Source organism: Malurus melanocephalus, unplaced genomic scaffold (assembly GCF_030028575.1).
Source record: "Malurus melanocephalus ecotype Western Australia unplaced genomic scaffold, MMel_1.1 scaffold_381, whole genome shotgun sequence".
NCBI classification, from domain to species: Eukaryota; Metazoa; Chordata; class Aves; order Passeriformes; family Maluridae; genus Malurus; species Malurus melanocephalus.
This window is the reverse complement of record NW_026623613.1, coordinates 120,572-137,556: the sequence shown is the minus strand read 5'-3', so window position 1 is coordinate 137,556 and position 16,985 is coordinate 120,572. Positions and strand designations below refer to the sequence as shown.

Here is a 16,985-nt window from a genome sequence, read left to right as displayed (position 1 = left end):
GTCATCTTTTGGACTTCAGCAAAGCTTTGGATACTGTCTCTCCCARTAACCTCCTGGACAAACTGTCCAGCCCACAGTTGATAACCGTGTTATGTGCTGGGTGAGCAGCTGGCTCATGGGTCAGACACAAAGGGTGACAGTGACTGGGGTGACACCAGGCTGGCACTGATCACAGGGACCTGCACTGGTCACAAGGATCCCCACTGGTCACTAGTGGGAGTCCCTGTGCCCTTCAACATCCCCATTAATGACCTGGATGCAGGACTGGAAGGAATATTAATTTTGCCAACAACACTGAATTGRGAGGAGCTGTCAACCCCCTCAAGGGTAGAGAGGCCTCAATAAATTAGAGATGGGCAATCACCAACCRTGTGGAGTTTAACAAGGGTAAGTTGWGGATTCTGCACCGGGGACAGGGCACTCCTGGTTGTGTGGACAGCCTGGGGAATGAGAGGCTGGAGAGCAGARCAGTGAAAAGGGACCTGGGGGTCCTGRTTGATGGCAAGTTTAATCTCAGTCAGCAGTGCCCTGGAGCCAGGAGGGCCAGCCATGTCCTGGAAGGTGTTAGGCCCAGCATCGCCAGCTGGGCAAGGGAGGGGATTGTCCCAYTCTGCTCTGCACTGGGGCAGCCTCACCTCGAGTGCTGGGGACAGTTTTGGGAACCATAACATAAAGCAGACATTAACCCATWGGAGAGYATCCAAAGGAGGCCATGAGGATGGYGAAGGGTCTGGAAGSRAAGCTGTAKGAGGAGTGGCTGAGGTCACTTGGTCTGTYCAGTCTGGAGGAGACTGAGATCAGACYTCACTGTGGTCTTCAACATCCTSKKRRGGRMMASMRRRGGGSMRGKWMYKRWYYYYTYMMYYYTKKKRMCMRKKRMMRGRMYTKRRGRAAWKGSYKGRRSYKRRKYMRGGKMRGSYTWRGKTKGRWWWYMMMARRARGKTTTTYMMCCMRRRGGKKGSYKGGSMMYKGRAMMRGSYYCCCMRKKMMRKKGKYMMMKSMMYKRGTTCAAGAARYGTTTGGACAATGCTCTTGGGCACRGGATGGGGCTCTTGGGTTTCTGTGCAGGGCCAGGAGCTGGACTCGATGATCCTGAKAGGCTCTTTCCAACAGCCCATATTCCAGGATTCTGAGAGACATGCACTTGAAAGCATCAGCCCCAACAGCAATGTTAGCCTGCAGTAGGGCAGGACCCAAGGACCCATTTTCCATAGCTCAATCCTTGTAGAAGCATTTCTTTCTTGTTCTTCCTGAAATTCAGGTGGCAGATCCACCAGACATTCCACTAGGCCAAACGGGCTGGTGCTCCTTTCCTCAAGTGTACAGGACAACATGTAAACATATGACAGTGTCAAAGCAAGGCAGGTTTTCACATCGACCTGCTGGTTTTAAAAAGAGTTCTTTAAAAACTGACCGYTGTCTTCCTTGCCAGTTCTGTGACCCATTAAATACTTGGCGTGTCCTTACCCACAGCTGGGTTATAGTGCACTCACCCGGGGTGCAGAGGGGACAAAGCATTGCACAAAGGACGCAGTCGGGGCATTCCCCTAAAGGTTATTCAGGAGCCAACCTTGGACAGCACAAAACGAAGATGTCTGGATCGAGGAAGAGTGACAAARACTTAAGGAGTGTGAGAAATAGAAGCAGAAGGGGGTAGAACAGAGCTGGCTGGCTGCTAACAGAGCTTCGATCGGCAGCTGCCTCTGGGCAGGTGGTGTTATCCCTCAGGGGTAGCTGCGGCCTCCACAAGATTCCCTAATCCTGTCAAAAAAAGGTACAACTGCCTTTGAGCATTCCCCTTGTATCAGGGCACAAGATCCCAGCATGCAGATCTATCTCAGGCTTATCGTTCCTACAGCATTGTACAAGCAGGGTAAGATTTCATGTTTGGAAGCATTTTGAGCAACACACAGCTGGAACAGAACACCCACCCACCCTCACAGAGTGAAACAATCAGCATATAGGAGGAAGAACAGTGAGAACCTAGAAAGCAAATGTTCTAGGCAAGGTGCTAATTTTTAATATTTAGGGTATTAAKTTCAAAATTTGAATGGCAAATAATGTAAAATGCATCGGATTTTCAGAACAGATTTGCATCATGATCTGCATTTTTACAGCTTYTTTGTTTTGAACCAGGGCCTGCATTAAGGTTTGTTCTCTCCTGCTGCTCACTCCCTGCCTCAAGTCACGCTGGCTGCCGAAATGGGATTTGACAATGTCATAACAAGCAAATTGGGAAAACCTCCAGGGCAAAATAAGAAGTCAGTACACTTCTCCCCAAACTTTAATGACGCTCTGTACTTGTAATTCAATTTTATTCGGTTATGAGCAACTCCTGAAAACAAGAGAGCAGTCTACAAGGATTCTTCAGGCAGTCCCTGCACTGGAACGTCAGGATTCATGCTGGCAATATGGACTTCCTCAGGTAAATTATTCCTGCACACCCTCTTTAGCAAGCCACACACTAAGCCACCACAGCACTTGCATCTATGCCAAACCTGGAGCACCCAAGAGCTCAGGAACTGGCCAGCACACTAATGCAGGCAAGCAGCCAATCCAGCAGCATTGGTTAACCAAGCTGCAAGGAATTTACTTAAGAATTTTGGCAAGCCTCTGCTACATAAGAAAAATGCTTCACTTAGCAAAAATGTTTAAGTTCTCCCCTGCAGTATGCTCCCAGATTCTCAGTGTTCCACTGTTTTTAACCTGGCCAGCCCAGAGAACTGCCTTCCTCAGCAACTCTACCCTAAGCATATCTACTCTTGATTTTGCAATATTAATGTTCCCTTTTTGCACCCTGACTGAAATGTGCTCTTTATTTATTTTACATGTAAACACAGACATCTGGAATGTGGGATGAATTTTGCCTTTAACAGATAAAGCAGTGGGGCAAATTAAAATAATCCAGGCAGCAATAAGAGAAACCATACAGCTACTTGAAGGTTTTCTATTTGAATAAGGCATCAAAACCTGTGTTCTGCCTGATCATTCTTCATCTTTAACTGTTCACTGTTCATTCGTGCTCTCTGAAGAGCAGTCAAAGCATCCCACCTCTCCCATTAAATGAAGATAAAATTAAAATTAAATACTTTCATCTATTAGAAGAGACAACTAGGAAAAGTAATAAAACTGTTTATTAAATAAAATCCCTAATTTTTAAAAAAACATCAATAATCATAGTTTTATGTTTGGAACAATTAAAATAATTCATAGAGGGAAGATAGCACTGGCCAACTGCTTTATGTCCTGTAAGGAATCCCTTGCTCTCTGTCCTGAGGAATCCCCTTTCTGAAGTGTGCCAGCTTTCCCTCATATTGTCCTGTGCTTGTTTAAAACCAACAGCTGCCCTGGGGTCACCTGGAGGAGCTGCGCTCTTTGCTCACGCAGTCGTCCTGGGAAGTTGTGTCCCCGTTCCCCATCATCCCGCAYGTCCTCCGCTTTTTCCTCCGGTGCATCATCCCCTCTGTCTCAGAGCCAGAATCACACTGAAGGAAGGAAAGATGAAACCACAATTCAGAGRAACATCATGAATACTCTGTGCTGTGYAATTCACCACAAGAGCGACTCAGCAGCCTTGAGCAATAATAATGTTCTGAAAATGTGCTGTTTTAGGTTAGGCCATGAAAGAAATTTTCAATTAAGCATTTAAAAATCAGTAACAGAAATGTTCTTAGATTTCATCACTGACTAAAGCTCACTTGGGGTCTGACAATTAATACGCTCCTTTTGATCCCTGGAAGGACCTCATCTTCCAAGAGAAGACTGTGGCTTCTGTGTCATAATTAATCTGTTTTGGATCTTGTTCCCTATTCCAATTTTTAGAACATTCATTTTGCARCATTCCACAAGCTAAATGAGTGACAGATTCATATATATGACACACATGGATTAAACAAACCGAATCCACTTAGCAATGCAAAGAGAGGTTTCAGCAAACAGAACCTCCCAAGATCAGGGAGGTTCTCCATCAYGTAGATTTATTTAGTTGCTTTCCATTTATATATTTCATATGGCATGAATATTAGGATGAGGGTGCACGATCAGGTATTGAAAAGCTATAATTGCAGAATATGGATCACCTATTGCAGAAAAAGCATTACCTCTGAATCAGAATCTGAGGAGCTGGAACTTGAGGAACTGGAAGAATCACTAGAACTGTCAGAAGCAATACCAGTAGATTCCTGCAGATCAACTGAGTCAGCCAAGGCTGCCAAATCAGGATGTTCCTGCTTTAGGATCCTAAACACAGTTGAAATTTCAGGTTAGCCTTTGAATTGTAACACTCACATTTACAGTGAGTATTTTTTGGCTCTGTTTTCAATGGAAAATATGCAAAGAAAGCTATGAAATCTCTTACCTGTACCATTTCCGTGACAGTTTGGGTCTCCCTCTTACTGTCTTGTGCCACACCACTGGGAAGTTGGTACAGCTGGCAAAGTTTTGTGTGATGGCAATAGTCGTGTCAAGATTGAGGACTACGTGCCACCAGCCACCTAAAACACAACACCAGTGACCATTGGGGGCTGCATGGCATAGAGCAAGTTCAAGAACAGCCAAGAACACTTTTTCCACAGTGTGGGTGGAATTGGACATTATCTCCCAAACCCAGGTGAGTTTGCCAACACATCATCTTTCCTCAGTCTTATTTCAGTTTTCAGCCCAGTGCCTGACAGGTTCTGCTGCTCCACGCTCTGACCAAATTACCCAGCTCACACACAGCACTGAAGATGTGACTTGACAGCACCACGCTGGCTGCTGACGGTTTATTTAACAGCAACAGCCATTGTAACCCAGACTGCACAGAGACCCTTTCTGTTCAGCTGGAGAGCACTTTCCACACTGATTTTGTAAGGTTCTTATGACTACAGACTAACCTTTCATTTAAAAATAGATGCAAAATTGTTTCTCCACACAGGATAAAAATAGTGGAGTTCTTACAACCCACTTATAGCCTCATAAAAGACTAAGGGAACAGTTTAATGGAACCCGACAGCTACAAACTCTTAACAGAAGGTACACTGAGGAGTCACTAATAAGTGCCAAAACAATCACAAGGCACCCTTCACACAGCAAGTCAGCTGGATGTTAGAGACAAGCAACGTGGACAGAAACTACGGGCTGTGCTGCACATAAATGATGCAAGACTCAGAGGTTAGAATCCGGCACTGAACTCATCTCACCCCCCAGTTACAACAGGCACACAGGGTGCAGCCACTCAGAGAGAAGAGCATCTTYAGCAAAGCTTTATTTAGCTTTTGATTTCAAATGCAAGATGAAACGTAACCACAGAGAGGTGGGTGGAAGGTGTCAGTGCCTTTTAAGTAGTTCGTTTCCCACAGCTAAGAAAAATTYATATGTAAAATTCAGACAGCATGTATAAGGTCAAACATTTTTGTCAAAGAGYTAGTGGTACTCAAACACCTCAATTATTTTATGCCCTGACAGCTTCCTATTACTGCAATTTAGCTCAGGATCCCACTCCTGTGATGCTGCAACTCAAGTCCCACTTGTTTTGTCATCTGTACGACATACAATCCTATGCTGCAGGCCATACATTCAGGAAGTAACTTTGAATAGTCTCAAAATGAGCTCAGGAGAGTTTATTTTCTAAGAGATGGGTCATATAAAAAAAGCTGAAACAATCTCTTCATCTCTGTATTTCTCTCCCAGATTTCTTTCGTGGAAAGATTTACACATACCTGGCACAAAAACAGTCTCTCCTGGTTTCTGTAAGACCTCCAGGGGTTTGAATTCRGGGGGCCAGGTGGGAAGCTGTGTCCGAGGATAGATGACATTGAACCAGGTGATAGCCTCGTCCTGCTGGTTTCCTCCTTCCTCCCGAGTCACTTTGATCAGCTCCCTGGGAGTGCTGGTTGGGAACAGGCACCAACGCTTRTGTCCCTGGACTAAGGCATTCCATGCACTAGTTCCCAAGGGATCRATGTGAATTCCTGTTCCAGAACGAGGTGGGCCCATCACAAACCATCTGCATGGGAAGAAAGAAAAGTGCTTTAGTCATAGAGCAAGCAGGTAGCTCCCTTTCTTCATTTTAGACAGAGAATTACAGCTCTTCATTGCACATACAGTTAGAAATTAATTACACTTTCTTCATTTATGTTCTTGATTTTTTTAAGCTCACACTGTAGCAAAAAGATATAACCTAAAAACCAAAATTAATTGAGACAGGAATGTCTGTGGGACAAGCAAGTGAAAAATAATCTGTTTCATAGTTTTAAACAGCTCTTCAGTAAGGCACACAATGATTTCAAAGTTTATGAGTRTGGTTAAGTCCCAATAGCCTGTGTTACGATTCTTCCTAGGCGGGGGGGTTCTTCTTTGGTTTTCTGAAATTTGCTGCTCAAACAGATCCAGAACTCAGAACAATGAGGAACAAAAGGCAACACAAGGAACAGAGCAGGTTACGCAACCCTGGCCTCTCTCTGCGCCTTCTGTTCATTCACAACAGGCTTTTCATTYCAACATTCAACTACACAGAGCTTATTCTCCAGTGACCATTCAGGAATGGAGGTTTATATTCCCACTGCCCATTTRCAAGATCTATTTCTCCCAGTGGAGAACTTTATCTACTGTACATATTTAACTGTAGCAGCACCTTCAACTGCTCATTGMCCCTCTAACAGAGCAGTAAGACCTACCACACCAGAAAAAGCAGTGTGAGGTGGCTTCACCAAGAGGAAAAAAAGACAGTAATTGTTTAATTGGCAGCAAGGAGTACAGAAACTAAAACACCAACATGATCCCTCCATGGCGCAGCTGACAGGCAGGTGATGCCCAGTGAGAGGAATGCAAAAGTTCAGAAAATATAGCAAGTTCTCCACCTCCCCTTTCCAGTGCAGGTRTAAATCAAGCTGGTTTTGAAGGATCATTTGCCAGCATCAGTTGTAGGACTGCAAGTTTGATTATCAAGCTGCTTTCTTCCTGCTTCACAAAGGAGCTGTAAATAAGCAGGTGTTTGTAATTTCTATTGCCAATTCACTCTTTAAATTCATATTAGCCTTGAAAAGCCGATTAAGCCACAAATAGAACAGAYAAGGCTTTCATTAAGAAATCAGAAGAAATAAAACACTGAAGGTCTGTTTGGTAGACAGATACACTGTCCAACACYATTTTTCTGACAATAACCTGAATCTACACAAACAGAAGGTTTTTACACCCTTATTTAGCAACACTGTCATTTACCAGCACCTTCCTCCAAATATTTAACTTACAGGGAACAAAACCCAGTTTGCCACAAGACATCAAATTTACCATTAAAACTTYACAACTCTTCAATTCAATCTGAAAGCAAACCCCAACCCCACTCCGCAAACTATAATAGCTGCTTCAGTAAATGGCTTCCAAAAATTACTCTCTTAATTCTAAAGAGGAACGATGCCAATAAAAATGTCCTAAACAACACCAATTATTCTTTTAAGATCTACATGCTATCACACACCTCTCAAATCCTGTACAGGTCGTATCCTCCTCATAAGATTARCACCACTTCCTGTCAGATTTTCAATCATGCTCTAAATGCACTCATTTCTGTACCTAGATGAACCCTCTAATTCCAGGAGGCATTACTGTGCTCTCATGCACTACTCAGCTCTCTAAAAAATTCAACAGCCTGAAACAAACCCACATCTTCCTCAACAGAATACAAGAAGTTAGGTATCAAGATCACGAGCAAAGAGCTCAGCATGTGCCTGTAGGTGGGGAGGGTGTGGGGGAGATAGACAGCAAAATAACTGAGTCACAACCACATTATCTCATTTACCTCTAACTTGGGTAAATGATCCCGAGTTCATTAAGTGTATTCAGTTTGTACTAGAGACTACACCTGGTGTGGTTTTGTGCTCAATCACAGCATTGTATGTTCTTAGAAGTGCATTATAAAAAGCATCTGCTACCACACTGCAAAAACCCCTCCTTCAGCGATCTCAAATGCAATCAGGTTCTTGCTTCACTCCTGCAAAATCACAACTGGACTACAGACACAGGAGAGAGTGTGAAGAGCCATTATTTGCTCAATTTTATTTAAATAAACTACATCATAGCCTCATGTCACTCAAAGGGCAACAGGCATTGTCTAACAATTATAGTCTCACTGTAAAAACTTTAATTAATTGTGAGGGTTCAGTTTATCCTCACACTGCCATGAAGTGTCATAGTAACAGATAGAAATGGCTTTTCTATCTAGCAGCCCAAATACRACGTTGTTGCATTTGAATGTATGTMATTTCATTCCTTTTCCAACCTGAAGCAAAAATAAGAAAAGAGTTGAAAATATTAAATCAATGTGAAATATTCTCTCTCAAATCCATCTGAAGGGGAGCTAAGAACAAGTGCCCACATTAGATCCTAACCCAGCTTAAGATCTTTGCCTTAAAAGGACTGACTCATAATTAAACAAAATTCCACATTGTACATAAGCCACTGTTGCAAAACCCAGGAGCTGTTCCTGAGGTGTTTAAAATCTGAAAGGCACATACAGCAAGAAACTGATCTTTGTAACTCCTGGTAACTGTGTAATTTTTGAAAAATCTACAAAATTATGTAAACTGACTTAATAGAATGAAAAAAAAACTAAACATCCCACACCATACTTGTAGCAACACTGGCAGCCAAAGAAGAAATTGTGATACACAACTCTGCTCTTCTCTCCCCCAAGATTACAGATATACATTCATTTGAAAGATAACAATATCCCTTTCTTAAATGATACAATCCCAGGTATTTAGGAACAGCCAATGAGCTGGAAAATATCCACTTTTGTCTTGCTGTCACTCTACCTGTAAGGTGGCCGTCGCTTCTCTCCAGCATACTGAAAGAGATCATCAGTGAAGAACTTGGGGACCTTGTAGTCCTCCAGGAGTTTCCTTCGYTTGGGATGCTCTCCATAGCTGCTGTCAAAGATGTAGAGGGGGCTGTCATCACGCGTGGTTTCCATGTACTCTATGTAATATTTCATTTTCATCTTCACAGAGTAACCGTCATTGTCCTCCCCACATTTGAACTTCTGGTTCCTGTACTTGCGTTTCAGCCTCTCCAGCGTCCACTTCTCCTGGGCAGACCAGCCCACCTGAGCATTCAGCAACACCACGGGCTTGTAAGGCTTTTCATAACGCTCAACAAATTCCTCCACTGTTAACTGGAGTGCATCTGCCCTCTCCACGTTATCCTGTGAAAGCAAGGGAGGAAAGCAGGACAGATATTAGGACAGACTGACGTCCTAGGACTGCTTTCCTGCGGGGGCGCTTCACACATCCTGTGCTCCGCACAGCACCAGGGTATGGAGCTGCTTCTGTGTTATTTTAAGCTCCCCGAGGCTGCAGCCCCATTTCTCCTGGCCCGGTCCCTGCACACATCAGTGACACCAGCAGCCTGAAGCTTTTGGCACTGCTCCCCGCCGAGACAACTCCCCAGGCRGAGAAGCCACTCTGCCCTTTCGGCTGACATATCCCCTTTTCATCCCCTCGGGACACCGGGAAGAGCTCCCGGGAATTATGCGGGTGCCCGTCCCATCCCAGCGGGCCCTGCCTTTCCCACACCCCTCGCCACGTGGAGGGAAGAAAGTCCTGTCCCTCACCAACCTCGCCCTCCCGCCAGCTCTGAGGCAACCCCAGCCGCAGGAAAGGGTCCCTTCCCGCTTCTCATCAGACCACCCGCAGCTCTCTCTTCACCTCAGGCATTTCCAATCCCCCTCATTCAGTGCCCCTCCAGTCCCGCCCCCTCTGGGCTCCCCAACCCCCTCAGTCGTGTCCCCACCCCGGCTCCCTCAGGCCCCCTCCGCTCCCCTCATGTCTCTCCCCCGTTCCTCTCAGGACTCGCTCTGTCGAACCCCCTCCACTCCCAATTTCCCCCCATCCATTCCCGATTCCCAGCCTCCCATTCCCTATCCTTCTCTTTCTCCTCCGCCCGACGCACCTTGCAGGCGGTGGGGCTGAGGGGGAAGGTCTCGCAGTAGTTGTGACGGGTCCAGTCCAGTGAGTCCTTCAGCTCGGGCCGGGCGCTGCGCTTCGCCTCACGGATCCGCTTCTTGCTCTTGTGATTCATGGCGGTGGCGCTGGGGGCCGTCACCGCCCGCCGCCCCTAGCCCGACCCTGATCCTGATCCCGATCCCGGCCCCGCTCCGGCCGCACCTTCCAGAAATTTCACCCCGTGCCGCCGCTGTCGCCGTGGCCCCGCCCCTGCCGCGCTCCCATTGGCTGGCTGCGCCTCGGCTTCCGCCACGCCTCGGCGCTGATTGGTCGGGGCTGGGGACACGGCGCCCCCGCGCCGCCATGTTGAGGAAGGGCAGCGCGGGCGGCACGGAGGCAGCGCGGGTGCCGGGCGCTCTTGGCCGCGCGGTCCCGCGCCCGCCCCGGGAACTCATCGCCGCCGCTGCCCATCCCACGGCGGGCCCGCGCTCCGCGCTCGCCGCTCTTCTGAGAGCAGCGGGCCGGCCACGTGTCACCCGGTTTCCTCCCGTCTTCCAGCAGCGACCCACGGAAGCGTCCGTCCCGCCCCGCCGGGAAAGCGGCCCGGTTTAAGCGCGGCGCCCGGGGCAGGCCGCGGCTGGGCTAGCGGCCCATCGCCATCAGCGCCCGCGGCGGCGCTCCGCGTGACGTCACGGCGGGAGGAGGTGCCGATTGGTCGTCGCGGCCCGGAGGCGCTACGTGTCTACCCACGATTGGCCCATGGCGGAGCCGCGCCGGCGGCGCGCGCGGCGGTACCGTTTCGAGGAGGGTCCGGCGGCGCTGGCCGTGCGCGTGCCCGAGGTACCGGGGTCAGCCGGGACCCGGGGAGCAGCGGGAACTGCCGCGACCCCGCTTCAGCGCCTCGCCCCGTGTRTTGCAGGTGCTGGACTCACAGTACGGGATGTACGTGTGGCCCTCCGCCGTGGTCCTGGCCCAGTAYCTGTGGACGCACAGGCGGAGCCTGCCCGGCAAGCGAGTGCTGGAGGTACCGCCCGCTCCCCGCCCGGCACCCCCTCTCGTGACCCGCGGGTCAGGCTCCACCCGCCTTCTCCACGAACGCGCTGTGGTTTCAGATCGGTGCCGGTGTGAGTCTCCCCGGCGTGGTGGCCGCCAAGTGCGGTGCCCAGGTGATCCTGTCGGACAGCGAGGAGCTGCCCCGCTGCCTGCAGAGCTGCCGCAACAGCTGCCTCATGAACCATCTACCCCACGTGCCCGTCCTCGGCCTCACCTGGGGCCGGGTGTCGCTAGAGCTGCTCTCTCTTGCGCCCATAGACATTATTTTAGGCTCAGATGTCTTTTTTGACCCCAAAGGTACGTTAATGGTGTCAGGTATCTTTGGTTTATGACTGCTAGGACTTTGTGTCCAAGTAGTGCTGGGAACGGTGTCAATAGATCAGGTGACACTGTGCTACTGACCTTCTTACTCTAGTTTAGAGTGGTTATAAATACAACTGAGGGTGTGRGAATAGAATGTGGAGTAATTAAGTCCTTTAATGCCATGCTTGGCACYGTCACACAGATACCAAATCAGTGCAAGCATRGTGTAATTATCATTTCATAGAACCAGGCAGATTTATCCACACCTGAAATCCAGAGACTAACCCAGACTGCTTTATCTCCCCAAATGCCACAGACTTTGAAGATMTTTTAACTACAATTTACTTCTTGCTGGAGAAGAACCCACATGCTCAATTCTGGACAACTTATCAAGTCCGAAGGTACATTTTTGCATATTTAAAATTAAAATTTTAACTCCTCTGTGGCACTACCACTGACTCAGCATAGCTCCTTACTGTGAGTCAGACTGCTATTTGCACAGTAAATCCTGGAAGTAGCTATCTGAAAATAATCCAAAACCCACCAATTTGCTGTTGAGTAGAAAACTGTTACAAACCCAGCTGTGTTGTACTGGTTTCATGGTGCCTGCTCAAGTTACTGTAGCAGTCATAAACCCTGCCTAAGGTTTTCACACTGTTTCCTCCCCTCAGTGCTGACTGGTCTATCGAAGCTCTGCTCTACAAATGGAAACTGAAGAGCACCCCTGTTCCCTTGCACTCCTTTGGTGCAGACAAAGAGCACTTGGCCGGCTCCTCTCTGCCAGGAAGACACACAATTGAAATGATGATAATCTCACTAGCACAGTCAGATGGCACTTCAGTTTATTCCACTTCAGGTTTCAGTACAAGGTGATACTCAGCTGTTCGTTGTAGCACAGAGCTACAGAGAACAGTCCCATTTACAGCAAACCTCATGGATATTTTGGGGAAGCAGCAATTCTTAAAACATGCACTGTAAAAATAAAGCTGTTTGGTTTCCCAGCTATGGCTTTTGAGAAATTTGTGTTCCTCCCCCAAGCCCATGAAATARTTCAGAGCCTCAATTCTGTCATGTGAGCCACTACACAACAGAGCTTAACCTGGAAATCCACAAGCTCCAACCTAAATCCACAACKTCAGCTATGAAAAGGTAACTGCACTCTTTCAAAATAAAAAAAACCCCATGCCCGTAAGATCCCTTTTCCCAGGACTGAGAATCCTTCCCAAAGATCAACATACAAAAGCCACCCCCTCTGTAAATGAGTGTGTGGAGACTGTGCTAACCTGGAACATACAAACTCATCAGTTTGTAGAAAAGTATTTTTAATCCTCAACAAAGCCATACTGCCAGTGTTCAGATGTTTCCATTCCCATTTAACATACATGCATAAGATAAAACAAGGCATTACAATACCCTTGACACAGGATGTTTGAAGTTACAAGTCATTTGGTACCAAATCAAGAGAAATCATCACTGTAAAGATCAGCCCCCATCAAGCAGCAGCCCCGTGAGCCAGGGCAAGCACACAGCAATGTAATTATTAGTACTGCTCMGTGTGGACCTCCCACACCACCATCCCAGGACCTGGCTGGTTCTGTGTTTGTGGCCTGGTGTGTTACCACTTGCCACACAACATTGGGTTAGTCACAATTCTAATTAAAGTTTGCCCACAGTAATTTAAAAGCAACCCCAGTGGATAAAATTTGTAAGCAGTAAAATGCATTTGGTTACTATATAGAAGTTAAACATTGACAGTATAATTGCAGAAATCTTTTCAAGCTAAAAATAAGCTGACCCCAGACATTAAGTTGAGAAAAGGTAACACAGAAAAAAATGTTTAATAACTACAGAGACAGTGGGTATAGTACAGAATGTCTTAAGCAAAAGATACACCAATCAGTACTTACAAAGGAATGAACCATTTCTTTGCTTAACATTACAATTCTCATATGTAAGTTCATATATGCAGGTTGGTAAGTTTTACCATTCTGGAAAAAATAAGGTGTGTATATCATCAGCTAGATGTGCTCACTGTATGCTCCATTTTTTTTACGCAAGGCCCGGGTGACTGGAAGTGCAGTTGTCAGGCATTTTAATTAACTGGACAGCCATTTGTTTCTGCACGACAAGGCATCGTTACACAGGAGCAATCAGGAGACAACAGGAAACAGCCAAGCACTCTGCACTGCAACACGCCACCTTAACAGCTAACCAGCATTACTCAACTGCTACACAACTGCGCCTAGTGCACAAAAATACATAAGAGAAGAGATTAGAATTGAGTCTGACAAAACAATTCTTGCAAATATCAACTGTCACCTGAAAAGATTTCTACCAATTTGAATTTGAAGGTACTATTTTAAGTCAAAGTTGTTCTTTCTTTTTAAAAAAACATTTACAGTAAGTTTCAAGTTGAAATTTCTGCAGAAATTTAAGGAATCAGGACAAAATTGAGACTACTTTTTGACAGTTAGCTATCAGYATATAACGGCTGCATGATTCCTCAGTATGAAACTGGAGGCAGCAAGTTACCATCAGTTTTAATTTCCAATAGAAGTCAGCACTATATAAACAAAAACGAAGTTTTACCTCAAATATCCAAGCCAATAATGAAATCGTAGTCGTTCACTTCACTAAATTACAAGAAATTTGAATAACAGCAACAAAATGGCACATAAAATGTAAAATCTGCCACTTGAGGCGCAACTTAAACAAGTAAAAAGTTAGACAAAATGTTACAAAATAACCTTTTCAACAGCTGGTTGCTCGGCCAGGGTCTCTCCAACGGGCTGAAGACTCAAGCGATCTTTTCCCCCCAAAGGCGTCCTTTATGTGGGCTCTCATTTAGCTGAAGCATCTAGGTTTGAAGAGAGAAAAATTCAGCAGGGTTTCTATCTTGTCTGTTTTGGGTGTGGATGACTTCAGGGATACTTCTAGTTGTGTTTCAACTGGCTTTGACTAATTTAATTAAGCTTTAGGAATTTCCAGTGTTCCACCTCCCCCCGTGTGTTGCTTTACTTCAGAGGCCAAATGTAATGTTCTGTCAAAATATTTAGTGACAAATGACAGTAAGCACCAGGCTGTAGATCAAGCCACCATTAACTTCAATTCAGCCTGTTAACAGTTATTCAAAGCTCTATAAAAGTTAAAAAAACTAATACTTCTTCATAATGACTTAACTAAACTCTAATTAGCATTCAAAACCGAAAACGTGACTAATTTTGCTACAATTATCTAACTCCAGAGCTAGCTCAGGCCCTTTCCTTTTAAAAAACAGGACCAAACAGTTTGAAGGGTTAAAGACACACTATCCTTTCCCCACCCGGTGTATCCTTAGATGCCTCTTCAAGATGTCGACTTGAGGAAAAACTAGTTTCCGTGGTTTTCTCGTTGCAAGGAATTTGCCACTTTTCTAGGACAGTTATTACCTCCAGTCAGTACAACGGCCACTGAACCGATCTTCCATTCTAAAAGGATAGTGTATCTTTAACAGTGTAAGACAAACCTGCTCCAACACACGCCCACAGATACTGGTCCCTGGAGGATCAGCCAAATCAGTTAAAATCTGCAATACTGGCCAATATTCTTTTAGCAAACAGGAGACCGCAGCTTTAAAGGGGAAAATGCAGATGTTGGATAAATACAGTAAGAAATAGTCATTTTCATCATAGGTTGCGTCTCATACAATATTTTATTAAAACCAAGTCATTAATCTTGCAATAAAACATTTTTTTGTTAAAAAAAATTCTCCGTAGAAAACCCTTCAGTAATTATTTCCCTAAATCAATAACCAAAAAGCACTGCTCAAGAAAAAAAAAAACCAAAACCAACAACTAACAATGTGCCCCACTAGGATTCACTTGGTTCAGGCTATTAATGTTCCAAGAGCTACCCAACAGCCCACCTAWGTGCTCTAATAAAGTAACATGCATCCTGTGCTGATCCCGAGGTACATTACCATGATCCTAGGAGGATACAGCTCCTTCTTCTTCCGGAGACTTGGGAGGGCTCTTAGACCTGGATCTAGAGTTGGATTCCCTYTTTGAGGCAGGGGGAGGGCTTCTAGATCTGGACCGGGATCTTGACCTGGACCGAGATCTGGAGACAGATGAGGACTTTGACTTGGATCTCCTGGCAGATCTGGACTTGGAGGTGGAGCGAGACCGAGAGCGTGTGCGAGACCGGGATTTGGATCGACTGTAGCGGGACCGACTGCGGGACCTAGAGCGGCTCCTGCTTCTAGACCGGCTGCGACGGCGTCTTCTAGGGCTAAAATATACCACAAAGAAAAAAAAAAAAAAAAAGGCGCGTTAAAAGTTGCTCACGGGTGACGCACGGACTCGAACGAGTGCTGTGGGACAGGGAAGGCGGAACAGGACGCACGTGGGCAAGAAAACGAGTTACGAGGGCGCCATTGTTCAGAGCGAGTGGCCGGGGGCTAAATCTACTACAGGGCGAAACCCTCCCACTCCGAAGACATCCCACGTGCCTTTGCTAGTAAATCTCTAGTAAACCCCTACTGTCTCTCGCAGCCCCATAATTAAATTCATTGGGAAGAAGACACAGAATCGGTCCAGTTGGGACCACAGAGTGATCTAACCCCCATGCTTAAGCACACGGCACAGGACTGCATCCAGGCGACTGACTGAGAGAGACTTCACTACTTCTCTAGGCAACCAATACGAAAACAAACGAGCCCCGCGGCATGGGCGCATGGCTCAGCTTCATCTCCCTATCTACTGCACAAACTCCACTGCCCGTTCGGCGGCACTCACCTGCGGCTCCGGCGGCCGTAGCCGCTGCTGCTGTACCGGCGGGGCGGCGGCCCGCGGCGGCTGTGGTGTGAGTCGGGCGGGCGGCCGTAGCGGGCCATCTGCACGCGGAGCTCCCGRCCGTCCAGCACCGCCCCGTCCATCGCGTCCATCGCGTCCTCCGCGTCCCGCTTGTCGTGGAAGCGCACGAAGGCGAAGCCGCGGCTCTCCTTGGTGTAGCGGTCCCGGGGGATGTAGACATCTCCCACGCGGCCGTACTTCTCAAAGACCCTCCGGAGGGTGTCCGGGGAGGTGCGGTAGGTCAGATTGTCCACCTTGAGGGACGTCATGCCCTCCACGTCGGGCGGCGGGCGGCCGTAGCTCATGGTGGGTAGGAGCCCCTGAGGGGCGGCGGGGGCCGAAGAGAATAAACCTGAGGGGATGAGGGAAGTCAGCAGCCGGCGCGGCCCTGAGGGCAACGCGCCTCACACCGCAGGGCGAGTCCAAAAAGGAGGAGAGCTACAGCGCATAGGGGAAAGCCGCGGGGTCCGCAGGGAASAGCACCCACCTCAGGGTCCGAGGGGCGGCCCGAGGCCGGAGTGAAGCGCCAAGAGCAGCCGCCCCGTCCCGCCGCGACGAGGAAATGAGGGGAACCGCCCGCGCGCGCGGCTTAACGCCACAAAATGGCCGGCGGCGCCCCGGAAGGGAACRCGGCACCGCCCCGCCCGCCGCGCCGCTGCAGCGACCCCCGATCCCTTTTTCCTTATTTTTCCAGAGGTGGGCCCGGAGGAAGCGCGGGGAATCCGCCTCTAAATTAATAATTCTCCCAGCGGTTGGAAAGCGGCTGCTAAAACGGMGCCGCCGTGACCCGGAAGGGCTCGGTGGAGGCGGGGAAATTTTTGAACAATGTGTGTTGAAAACCGTAAAAAAACACAAACAATAATAATAACAATAAAAA

The 16,985-nt window shown here is 47.4% G+C and overlaps 3 protein-coding genes across 7 annotated transcripts; 1 reads left to right on the top strand and 2 right to left on the bottom strand.

Annotated features, from left to right (window-relative positions):
• Positions 1-1,012: 1,012 nt before the first annotated feature.
• JMJD6 (jumonji domain containing 6, arginine demethylase and lysine hydroxylase) lies at positions 1,013-10,137 on the bottom strand. The gene is made up of 7 exons (XM_057378925.1): positions 9,928-10,137; positions 8,793-9,181; positions 5,700-5,986; positions 4,358-4,493; positions 4,101-4,239; positions 3,358-3,485; positions 1,013-1,761 (listed from the first exon to the last, which is right to left on the bottom strand). The coding sequence occupies exons 1-7, from the start codon at positions 10,054-10,056 to the stop codon at positions 1,725-1,727; spliced, it is 1,245 nt and encodes a 414-aa protein (XP_057234908.1). The 5' UTR covers positions 10,057-10,137; the 3' UTR covers positions 1,013-1,724.
• A 182-nt stretch (positions 10,138-10,319) lies between these two features.
• METTL23 (methyltransferase 23, arginine) lies at positions 10,320-13,546 on the top strand. Its single transcript, XM_057378926.1, has 5 exons — positions 10,320-10,760; positions 10,840-10,944; positions 11,033-11,270; positions 11,593-11,677; positions 11,948-13,546. Exons 1-5 carry the CDS (start codon positions 10,680-10,682, stop codon positions 12,147-12,149), a joined length of 711 nt encoding a protein of 236 aa, XP_057234909.1. The 5' UTR covers positions 10,320-10,679; the 3' UTR covers positions 12,150-13,546.
• On the bottom strand, positions 13,085-16,849 carry SRSF2 (serine and arginine rich splicing factor 2). Of its 5 annotated transcripts, none has more exons than XR_008966183.1 (4): positions 16,596-16,848; positions 16,052-16,460; positions 14,024-15,545; positions 13,085-13,518 (listed from the first exon to the last, which is right to left on the bottom strand). XR_008966183.1 is itself a non-coding variant. In XM_057378929.1 (4 exons), exons 2-3 carry the CDS (start codon positions 16,411-16,413, stop codon positions 15,242-15,244), a joined length of 666 nt encoding a protein of 221 aa, XP_057234912.1. In that variant the 5' UTR covers positions 16,414-16,460; positions 16,596-16,849; the 3' UTR covers positions 13,085-14,885; positions 15,235-15,241. The 5 variants fall into 5 exon arrangements, 3 of the variants coding, with proteins under 3 accessions (XP_057234912.1, XP_057234911.1, XP_057234910.1); XR_008966182.1 differs by having other exon boundaries at positions 13,085-14,133; positions 14,782-15,545; XM_057378929.1 differs by having other exon boundaries at positions 13,085-14,885; positions 15,235-15,545; positions 16,596-16,849.
• Between the last annotated feature and the right edge of the window lie 136 nt (positions 16,850-16,985).